General features: G+C 34.6%; 1 protein-coding gene across 8 annotated transcripts in view; it reads left to right on the top strand.

Annotated features, from left to right (window-relative positions):
* Clc-a (chloride channel protein 2) overlaps positions 1–12,300 on the top strand; it is a 31,850-nt gene that overhangs the window by 17,729 nt on the left and 1,821 nt on the right. For 2 of the 8 annotated variants that reach the window (XM_083092436.1, XM_083092440.1), the window contains 11 exons: positions 7,724–8,009; positions 8,401–8,612; positions 8,800–9,320; positions 9,415–9,649; positions 9,777–9,939; positions 10,207–10,437; positions 10,659–10,882; positions 10,982–11,173; positions 11,341–11,483; positions 11,710–11,884; positions 11,958–12,185. In XM_083092436.1, coding sequence (XP_082948562.1) covers positions 7,724–8,009; positions 8,401–8,612; positions 8,800–9,320; positions 9,415–9,649; positions 9,777–9,939; positions 10,207–10,437; positions 10,659–10,882; positions 10,982–11,173; positions 11,341–11,483; positions 11,710–11,884; positions 11,958–12,185 — 2,610 coding nt within the window. Of the gene's footprint in view, positions 1–239; positions 1,145–1,477; positions 1,566–4,480; positions 4,970–5,216; positions 6,012–6,046; positions 6,465–7,577; positions 8,010–8,400; positions 8,613–8,799; positions 9,321–9,414; positions 9,650–9,776; positions 9,940–10,206; positions 10,438–10,658; positions 10,883–10,981; positions 11,174–11,340; positions 11,484–11,709; positions 11,885–11,957; positions 12,186–12,300 lie in introns of those variants that run through there. The other 6 variants (XM_083092434.1, XM_083092437.1, XM_083092439.1 and 3 more) reach the window with 6 other exon arrangements.

Below are 12,300 nucleotides of genomic sequence, written 5' to 3' on the forward strand. Positions count from 1 at the left end.
ATAAAATCAATTATGTCATTGTGTTTTTTGCAACAACGTATGTGCGTGGCAGTAATTTTTTTTACAAATTTTTATTATCTGTAAAAGTAAACTTTCTCATTTTTGTAATTAAATGTATAATTGCGCGCGAATGAACTACAACTGTTTATAATTAATTATAATTAATTATAAAAAGTCGGTGATTATAATCGGTAACTTTACTTAAAGTACAATTTTTTAAATGGTTGTATAAAATGTATAAAATGTGCAACAAAAGCAAATATAAAATAAAATGCAAACGCACTTCTTTATAGATGGAATAATAATTAATACACTTAAATTGAATCAAAATGTCGAGTTTAATAAAGGGTGGCGAATTCTTCTAACATTGCGACGTACGCGAGATATCCGTTGACAATGGGTAATTTGGCTGGATGGAGGGAAAGGGGAAAAATCGCGCGTGTGCATGTGCGATGTCGACGGCTGTCAGTGAGGCCTAATGAGTTCATAAATTGGACCAAGCTATAGGGCCTTCTATCTGAGAATTGCACGGTTGGCTCTCTTGTCTCGTTGTCAGTGTGACTCACTTGCTTCATGCGTGAGTTTTCTCTCGCAGTTCTTCAATTTTTACGATTCCCTTCTCATTTGCCGCGCTTTCTACGCGTTTCCGGTATCCGGTGTGTTCTCAACACCCAATCTGATAAGATTAGAGAAAGATGGATAGAAGCTTTTAGCTGGATTTGTGCTGCGATTTCATGAAGAAAAAGAGCAACGGAGTTCTATAAGTTCATTGCGTCACAAAGAGATTGGATCAACAAGAAGCAAGATTAGACATGGTGAAGCGACACAATCGACTGTCAATCAATTCTTTTTTCTTAGAAAATACAGGACTGTCTATTTAACATGCAGAGAAGTGGAAGGTCATAAAGCGTTAATGCATTGCGAAAAAATATCGACCGGCTACACGAATACAAGTGCATAATCCGTGAAATCGACGCGATCAAGCGAAGAGCGCAAAAATGGCGAACCAAATCGCGAAGAAGGAACTTCTAGAGGAGACTCTACATCATCCGGAAGGTAGCGAAGAGGAAGTGGATAAAGAATGGGAAGAATTTACGAGATTAATGGCGAAATTGAAGGGAAACCGCCGAAATCGACCTCGCAGGTATATTCATATCGCAGACTGTTTCTTCTTAATTTCAGCATCAGGGAAAGATATCTATAAATTTCGAGATAAAGCAATTAAATACGTCTGCACATAAATAAAAAAAAATATTTTACTTTTTACGGAAAATTGCTCAATATTATAACTAAAGTATTATGCAAAAAAGGTATAAAAAAATTAATGAAATTTAGAAGCAAATAAGTAACTCTATAAGGAAAATTTTGAATATCATATTAAAGTTATTACAAAAAACGAAAAATAAAGTTAAATATCATGACACGATATATATGATATAAAAAGAAAGATTCATCGAAAATCTGGAATATTTTTTAGACCGTCGCAAGCGTTCTACCCATGTCCTCCGCCAAATGCGGACGAGGAACAGCAAGAGTTCGATCCTTTCGACTATATTAATACGATTGTAAGCGACTTTTTAACAATGATTTGTCAATGCTCTTCTGTGTTTGGAATGAACTGCAAACTGCATTCTTTCAAACTTCTGCTTACATGAGCATGCGACTTGAGAAAATATTTCTTACTATTATTAGCCGCACTCTGAATGCTTTATTGTTGGTCTTTACAATGTTATGAAGTCACATGTTTTGTCTCGGTGATAAATGTTATGATACTATTTTTAAAATTTATAATAAAATTTTGACGATATTTTTTGATCATATGCAATTATGAGTTATTGCAACTTCTAATAATGTTAAGAAGTGTAGAAACAGTTTATAATTAAACTGTAGCTGTTGTTGTGCTAGACGAACCCTAGACAAAAGGCTGCCTGCCAAGAGTCAATGTGCACGTATGTATCTTTAAATATTTATTATAACAGTTTTATGTGAAATATATCCCATAATCTTGTATATATGTTATTATATACATTATTACATACACGATGACACGATGATCACATCAAAAGTTTATATCCACATGGGACATTTGTCGTAATTTATTATATTGCTTGCCTTTATGATGCATTTTATAATCTATATTTCCATTATTATTTCGTAATTAAACTTTATGGGTTTTTTGATGTAAACATTGCGATTTTAACTAACGATTTGTCCGAGATTTTTCATGGTCCATAAACCTGTAACACGGGACCTAGCGACGCGACCTTTGAACAATTGCCAAGTAGGCGAGACTACATTTTAAATAAATGTTTCGCGAAATGTAATCGTTGTCGGATACAATAGCGATTAAAGAAACGCGCATATTTTTTATTTTATACTATTGACATATTTCTATGCATTGACATGTGCATTTTAAAGATTCAATCTTATACTTAACATTTGCGATATTTGCGTCGCGATCTTTCTCGTTGATAGAGAAACACTCGATACAAGTTACAAAAAAAAAACATGATTTGCTCATGATAGTTGACAGAAATGTACGTGATAGACCTTGACTCATCGCGTGTCACACGAAAGCATATCGGCCTTGCTACGATGACCGGCCGCGTGTCGAAATCTTTAAACAAATTTAGAAACGCCGGCCAACGCGAATAAATTTGCGCGAAATTATTATGGGAAATATTTCATTTCGAATTTTTCGAATTTGATATAAAAATATGAAAAATCTATAAAAAATGTCACATCACAATTGATTAAAAATAAATCTGCGAAATCGAAAGATACGCAAGGACATGTTGCAAAAGTATAATTTTCGTACAACCGTTCTGTAGGCATTTTTCTGCGTAAAATACGTAAATCACTTAAGCAAAATGTGTTTTGTGTTTGACAGCCTCTAATAAATATTCCTCACGTAATTCGCGTACTTTTTCGCGTCGTACGATTTACTTCGGGCAGGTGTAAAATAGATGGGACGTTCGCGATTTATTGGCAATTCGCCACAATATTAAGAGTCCGCTGTAATCCGTCAAGTGTTATTACGAGCGATAGACGCGTCTTTTCGATGTCTCGTTGCAAATTGAAAATTGCGACGCTCAAGCCGACTGCTATTCTGCTAAAACAATGCATTTTACAATCCTGACTGCGAGTCCGACTGTGAACCCGACTAGTGTTTAACTACTTGCGGTAACGATTCACATTAGTCATCATAATTAACTAGTTGATCAGCTGCCAACTGATTACGAATGATTTTCACGCCCGTCGCAATTCGTGTAAAAGAGGAATTTGTACTTCTCAAAATATATGTTTATTGTAAAGCCTTCTAAGCTTTGTAACGTAAAATCTTTCTTCCTTTGATTAAACGTGATCAAAAAAATCATTAAACATGATAACAAATCCTAAAATCGAGACGAATCAATGTGTCAATTGTTAAATACGAAGTAAATTTAGTTGGTATTATTTTAACAGCTTTAAAATAATTGTTTTATTAATTAAATTTGATTGAAATTTTATAATATTTTTCTTTATAATAAGTATTCCTTTGTATTTTCTTTGTAACAAGTATGTACCTCGTTTCGTCCTTCATAATATATATCTGTGAAATATATATGAAATTTCGGTTTATTTTTTAATGCAAAGTAACCAAGATAAATTTCAAGAAATATATCTTCAATAGCGCGTATAATTGCGTATACTCGCGTATTAATTCGCTTGATAATATAAAGTACGCATGATCTTCGCAGCAACGTCTCTCTGAGCAACGTTTTCATGCACGCGAATGAGCTCTTAAGGACTTGTTATCGGACACGCGTGACACGCATGAAAAGATCTTCAGGGTACCCACGCATATATACATACATTATATATATATATATATATATATATATATATATATATATATATATATGTATATATATATGTATACACATATAGAATTAAGAAGCATCGTGCATGTGTGCATCTCGAAATTACACATATAAAAAAATGCAATTTCTGGATGCACACACCAAGAGATGAACCTTCTTGACTCTTTTGCTGATACTTTTGCTGATACTGACTAATGTGTCCGTATTAAAATAGTTTATAAAATGAATTGATTCCGATAATTTAATGAAATTTTGTTCGCGTGATATTTATTTTCAAGTCTATTCATCATATCGCCAATCGGTCAGGCCTAATTACTAAAATTGGATTAGGGGCCGATTGCCCAGTGGAACGTGGTCGTCATTGACGTCACGATTGTACGCATAGTCATCACTCAGGTGTCTGTTTCAATATAGTAAATCGGACAAATCGTATCTTATCTAATATAATTTTTATTCCTCACGCAATTATTTTGAATTAATCGTTTCATGATAAAAACGAGCATCTATTGCTTATCTCATCGTCATTATGTCTCATGTGCACAATTTGATGTCTGCGAGAATTAAAATGCATGCGATAGTCGCAAGCAAACATTATTTTCACAAGTAAAAATGAGTTCTGCGATTAAATAAAATTGATGGAGATATTCCAAAATACGCTTTAAATCTTACGATTTACTAGTCATTGTTGTAGTATGATAATACGATGCATTCGTTGTACGTATTTATATCAAGGAGTCTCGTATCGGTGCCAAAATCGCATCAAGATATCACACATCAGTCACGAGTCAGTCTCGAGATCATTGACGCTTCGATCGAAATCAAGACTCCATTATCGATATTTCCATTATCAATGTTAACAAGACAATCTTAAAATAACAACTCGCGTACTCAATTCTTCTCGCAAAAAAGAGGACGACTCTAAAATTGTCGCGATAAAACAATCACTCGCTGATATTTATCACACTTTTACTCATCGTAATATGTTTTATTATTTAAAAACGCTTTATTCGATATCCGATCGGTTGTTGATCAGTCGATTTGTGCACAACATAAACTTGCAACAAGTGAACATATAAATTAAAATGACACGCACTAAGTTCATGAATGTAAGTACGATTTAAATAATATTAGATATCATTTAAAAAATTATTTTAAATTATTATTTTAAATTATTATAAAATTATTTTAAATTAAATTATCCAACAAACAGAAGCGGCGCATAAGTAGCGCTAATCAATAATACATTAATATTTCGTATCAGATATATTTTTGAGACTTTGTGGGATAAATAAATTTATCATTGTTATATAATATATTATACGTGTGATAAAATCTAGTTTCGAAAATTTCTTCAATGATATTGTTTTATTTAGATATACGTAGATGATAAGAGAGTGTCTCTTGAAAACCTGTGCGGGACATGCATTTTTACATTAGGTAAAACATTGCGGCTTATTTGGTAATAAACAATAGGATTTCGCTCTGTCGACGCAAGCTGGGTGACGCTAAAAATAAGGATTTTGACTGTTGCCAAATTTCAACAAATATTCCCGCTGAGATTTGAAGCAGACATGAGATGTCGCCGTTCAGTTTGCGTTCGTATGCACACACGCATAGATGCATTCGGATTGTTTATCCGTAATAAAAAAATTTCTTGGAATATAAATGCACGCACAATCGTAAAAACTCGCACATACGTTGCTGCAAGTTTATCAAGAATCGTTAAAATCGTCCAATCTCGCGAATGTAAAAAAACATGTGTCGAAAAATACAAACAAAATTTAATGGCAAAGGATTTAAAGATTTATTGGTGGCGAATAAAATTATTGAAGAGTGAAAAAACTTTTTTAAATATATTGAACAATGTAAACAAAACTTTAATAGTGAAGAATTTTTGATATAAAAAAAATTATTAAACGAAAAGTTTTTTTAAATATGTGTGATTAAAAAATATGTAAACTAAATTCGCGAAATGGACGATTCAAAAATTTATCAAGAAATTATTAAATAGTGAACAGAATAGATTATGTAGATAAACAGTATTTTTACATGTTCTTCGACTATTGTAAATTTCCACGTTTATCATTTTTATATATTTATTTACTTTCAAAGTGACTACAAAAATGCACAAGAAATTTAACACTAAAGGTAATATATATCAAGTGTCGCTAAAACACTCCTGACTTTCGATTTTTAAACGATAACTTAAATTCAATGATAATGAAAAAACCTTATAAATATGTTAAGTGTCAAAAATTACTTTTAACTATCTTCGAATTCGATAATGATAAAGTGTGATAACCACCGAGTCTACTTCTATCTTTCAGTCGATTGGAATTTGTGCAGAATCTCGCGTTTACACAAGACAACAGAATTTTACGGATTTCCGAATAAAAGCAAAAAAGAACATATGAGCACAGTGATGACCTTTAAGAAATGTTTGATAATTCAAAGAGATCCTTAAATGATAATCCTGTTTCCCGCGAATCAAATAATTTGAATAATGATTCTTCGACGCGATCTCCGGTATTTTTTACTCACCAGTTTTCGCCGACTATCGTCTTAAACAAGGCATACTTCGTCTGTAATGACGATTATCTCGTAAGTTTATACGCAATATATAAATTTACCACCTCTCACGCCGAGATAAATTTCTTATTAAGACATTATTATCATTGAGAGAGCACATAGTCTTTTCCTAACATTATAAATAATCTTCTCAGATTATTTCTTATAATCCGCTAATAATAGCACGTTATCGGTCTTTCGTGGAAACAATTAATAATAATGAATCAACATACAGACAATCATGATGCTTTATTAGTAAACTTGATATGTTTCTAGCATGCTTGAATATTAATTTTTGTATGCAAATGTTTATTTCAGGTTTATTAAATAAATAAATAGGATTTGTAGTTAAAGAAAATAGCATGAACTGCGATCAATCGCGCGAATTCTTCAACTGTCGTTCGTACAATTAATCGAATTTTTATCTAAGAAATTCGTTATTATTCGCTAACATCGAATATATTAATCGATCTACATCCAGTGATTTTATGGATAAGATAAAAGCGCGCTTGTTTTGATAAATATCTATGCGGGAAATAATCGAATTTCAAACATTTTTAGTTTTAAATTAATCATCTCAATTGCACATCACTATCATTTTTCTGTTTGTCAATTAACATCGTAAAAGAATATTAAATTGATCGACAACTTTTGAATGAAGAATAAAATATCGATTATTTTTAAAGATAGATCTATCAAAATTGAAACCAGATCAATCATCAGATTATTGATCGATAATAATTACATGTGAAAAACACGAATTATACTTGAAGTTCGATCGATAAGTTTTCATATATTCGAGATGTTTGAGAAAGCTATGAATGATACAGAATTATTTTTTTTATATTTCGGAAAAATTGTATCTATCTCTCTTAAATAACTTACCGATGATATATCAGAGGGGAGTATATATTATATCTTTTAAGGACATTATATTTCCATTTGTTTTTTATCTCGTTTTCCTTTCTTCACGAGAAAAACTTTATAAATGAAAGAAATACATTATTCTTATAAATAACGCTCTTTTGTGAAAATATTATTTTACTTTATTACATATTTCGAAGTATTACAACATAAATAGGCAGAAAATGTTAGAGATATATTAAATGCAATAAAAATTTGTATTTTGCGGCATCGTAATTACAGATGGTGTTTCATGTAAAATTCTGTACGGATTTAAAGTGGATTCAAAATAACAATTCCGACAAGAATAAGTGCCTCGTTTTGCGCGCGAATCGATTAATTGGTGACCGAATGAACAAGCGAAATAATATGAAATCGGCTGCCTCCAGATGTATGGTCGCTATACGAAGGATCTGGGTGAGTACGCTAAGGAAGAGGCGCGCAGACTCAAGTATCATGAGAAAGCGAGACGAAAGTACGACAAGACGAGGGCCGAGGACCTGCGAAAGTCTCGACGGGGTCCTCTGTGCCGGAAATTGTTAGCTCTTTTGGCCTTCGCTTGGAAACACACCGGTGCACGACTCGGCGAAGATTGGGTCTTTCTGGCCCTCCTTGGGATTATTATGGCTCTCATCAGTTATGCTATGGACCGTGGCATCTCCATGTGCAATAACGGTCAGTCTACTTAAGCAAGTTAGATTTTCTTACATTTTAAGGGAAGAATGTTAAATATTTCTTACACATGGATAACACATATAGAGAATTTTTAGTTGTAAAATATATATATAAAATGGTTGAAAAAGTTTATTATTTAAAAATTTTTATAATTTAAAAATTTCATTATTTTTCTGGAAAATTAAGAAAAATTTGTATCTCTATTATTTACGAATATATGACTTTGCATAGAAAATCATAAAACAATTAAAATTTGAAAATTGTCGAAGATAAATTCGATAAATTTAATTGAAGGAACAGAAAGACTTTTTTAAAATATTAGAAGATAATATGCGATGTCTTTGATATTGATTGTCCCGTGATGCGCTGATGATGACCTCCGTTTCACCAGCCAGGATATGGCTCTACCAGGATCTTACGACGCATCCAGCTCTTAGGTATTTAGCCTGGGTGTCCATGCCCGTGTGCCTTATTCTCTTCAGTGCTGGTTTCGTACACATTGTCGCGCCGCAAAGTATTGGCTCTGGGATCCCGGAGATGAAAACTATTCTACGCGGAGTAGCGTTGAAGGAGTACCTGACCTTTCGTACCTTGATCGCTAAGGTTAGTTAAATATATTCGCGATAATGGTCCATAATCCATCCATCAAAAGCTCGAGAAAATTAATCCTACAATAGGGTGCACGAGTCAAAGTTATGTATTAAAACTTTTTTTTTAAGTCTGTGAAAAGTGCGCCGCAGAATTCGCTCGAAATGAAAACAGGAATGATAAAGATCGTGATATGCCAAAGGTTATCGGTTTAACGGCGACCTTGGGATCGGGGCTACCGCTTGGCAAGGAGGGTCCATTTGTGCACATCGCCAGCATCGTCGCGACGCTACTCTCCAAGTTGGTCACGAGCTTTCAGGGTATCTACGAAAACGAGAGCAGGAACTGCGAGATGCTGGCCGCGGCCTGCGCTGTAGGAGTCGCCTCCTGCTTTGCGGCGCCGATCGGTGGCGTACTCTTCAGCATCGAGGTCACCACGGTGTACTTTGCGGTGAGGAACTACTGGCGCGGTTTCTTCGCCGCGGTTTGCGGCGCCACAATGTTTCGTCTGCTAGCGATCTGGTTCCAGCGCGAGGAGACCATCACGGCGATGTTCGCCACCAACTTCACCATGGACTTTCCCTTCGATCCGCAGGAGCTTTTCGTCTTCGCTCTGATCGGCGTCGGCAGCGGGCTGCTGGGCGCCTTCTATGTTTGGCTGCACAGACAATACGTCATCTTCATGCGAAAGAATAAAAGCATGAACAGCTTTCTACAGAAGAAGTATGTTATGAGAAATTCCGCGTAAATTAGGATTTTTTAATAGTAATAATAATAGCCATATATGGCAAATTTAAAATATAAAATTTATTTTTAGTCGCTTTTTGTATCCGGGTATCGTGTCCCTCCTGGTCTCATCTGTATCATTTCCGCTGGGACTCGGTCAATTCATGGCCGGCGATCAGAATACACACGATCAGGTTCACGGACTCTTCACTAATTTCACTTGGACTCAGGAAAATCTCGGCGTCGAGGAAATGAATGTCGTGAAACATTGGGTAACGCCGTACACTGATGTCTTCAGCGGACTCCTCAGTTTTGTTTTAGTTACCGTAAGACATTTTTTTATAATTTTATGTCACATAATTAATCGAGATATTAATTAAGTGTCATTAATTCTTAAATATAATTATGATAAAACAATAAAGGAGTGAAATAAAGAACAGATTTTGGTTTCAGTTTATCTTTTCTATTATAAGTTCAACGGTGCCAGTACCATCTGGAATCTTTATCCCCGTATTTAAGATCGGCGCTGCACTAGGTAGAGCGGTAGGTGAAGCAATGGCGCTCTGGTTTCCCACTGGTGTGCGTTATGGCGGAATAATTACACCCATTATACCAGGTAATTTAATTAAACACTGCAGCTATTTATTATACATATAAATTTATTTTTTCTTTTACATTAAAAAGAAAATGGATTACACACATATACATATCTAGAACATAATGTGAAATAAAAATTATCTCATGTTGCTGAAATATATCGAACATAGTGAAAATGACGCTTAAAAATTGTTTAATATTTTATATCGAGCAAATTTAATGAGATTTAAAAAAGGAAGCAAAATTAAGGAAAAAATTACATTTATGAATATCGTGGATTATATAGGTGGTTACGCTACAGTGGGTGCAGCTGCGTTTTCTGGCGCAGTGACACATACAATATCCGTCAGCGTCATCATCTTTGAGATGACCGGTCAGATCACTCACATTGTGCCTATAATGATAGCGGTGCTGATTAGCAATGCGATTGCCGCGCTCCTACAGCCTAGTATATATGACAGCATCATTCTTATCAAGAAATTGCCTTACTTGCCTGATTTGTTGCCATCCAGTTCAGGTACTTCTTCTATCTCTCTTTTCCCCTCTTTTCCAATTAATTTAATTTATTTCAAACTTTTCCTAATTAACAAATTAATATTTTTTATGCGCTCGATTAATTTTATACTAATTCCATTATTTCGCAAAACATTTAGTTCGGAATGATTGGTAAGATAATTCTGCATTTGTTGCGAATTTACTGTGAAAACTATGGTCCTAAAAAATGACTCGTAATTGTAGGAATGTATAATATCTATGTGGAGGATTTTATGGTTCGTGACGTGAAATACATATGGCACGGCATCAGTTATCAAGAACTGAAAAATATACTGAAGGAAAATCGAAAGCTTCGCGGGTTTCCGTTAGTGGATAATCCGGACTCTATGATACTGCTTGGATCGATTCAGAGATTACAGTTAATCAAACTCATTGAGAAGCATATCGGTCGCGAGAGGAGGTTGCAGGTAATGAAATTTTCAACGTCTCGCAAGAATTTATGTGAACTTTCGTTTCACATTATTCTTCATTTTATTTCACTTACATTTATCGTTGACTTGTTTTAGGTTGCACAAAAACGGCATAAGGAGGCAGAGGAAAGGGCGCGGGAAGAAATGGAACGGCAATTGCGGGAACAAGAGAGAACGCGAAGGCCTTCCAGATTCGAGGTCATTCCGGCACCGGACATTCTCAAGATGCAGCGGCAGAGTGTTAATGATCTAACGATGTCATCAAACAACGGTGGCGGTCCTGATCATGTGAGTCACACGTTCGTTCAGTTGACTTTGACGTCAATATATGTATAGATAATCAGGGCCGTGTATTATCGTCAAAAGCGTTCTTTTACGCTTATTTCATTTTGTTATTTCGCACGTTATATTTCCCTCGAAAAATTAATATATTTTTCTATTTTCATTTTCTTCAGAATACATATCATTCACCGATATTCGGTTCACAACCGAAGAAATCAATCTTAAAGAAGACGAATTCTTTCACTTTAAAAGGATTCAGTCCGTTGGTCAGTCCAGCTGTGACACCCTATACGACTGTTACAGGCGCGGAAAGCAGGCGAGTTATTTTTTTTATGGTATTATATAATATATTTACATTAATTTATTATTTTCTTTTAAGGCGTATTATAAGAAACTTTTTGGCTCCTTTTATATGTCTCCTTGCATAAGATTTTATTTTTTCAATAAATATATTAGCAAAATTAAATTTTAAAATTCCTTAAATCATATGCGAGAAATATTAATCCAAATAATAATTATATTAATAATTATTCATATCCCAGGATACGCTTGGCATTCGAGGCGATCTTCCGTAAATCTGCCACGTTGCAGGATGTGGATCCCGATCCGGAGCTGGGCAGCGGTACCAGACGCAGCGATAGCCAGGAAGTTATCAATGTACCGCCACATACACCCATGTTGGCTCCAAGCCCCGCAACATCGAAGAAAGTACAATTGGTGAGCAAATATCTCTCTAATTATTTTTTCTATAGACAAGAAGTAATGTTTGCACATTTTTCATGTGAATTAGCCTCGAGAAAGGGTCATAGACATGTCGCCCGAGGATCAAAAACGATGGGAGGAGAGTGAAATGGCACTAGAGGTAGATTTCTCAAGATGTCACATTGATCCGGCTCCCTTCCAGCTAGTTGAGAGAACGTCTTTGCTGAAAGTTCATAGTCTCTTCAGCATGGTCGGCGTGAATCATGCTTACGTAACGGCTATTGGCAGATTGGTCGGCGTCGTCGCATTGAAGGAGGTATATGTATAAAGATTTATTTAAATGTATAAATGAACTCTAAAACACTCGACTTTATACAAAGTAATAGCGAACAAACAATGACCAACAGATTTGGTAAAATTAATAAAAATTT

This window comes from Camponotus vicinus, unplaced genomic scaffold, assembly GCF_025532165.1.
Source record: "Camponotus vicinus isolate PSW18456_S1 unplaced genomic scaffold, iyCamVici1.0 SCAF_2, whole genome shotgun sequence".
Classification (NCBI taxonomy): domain Eukaryota; kingdom Metazoa; phylum Arthropoda; class Insecta; order Hymenoptera; family Formicidae; genus Camponotus; species Camponotus vicinus.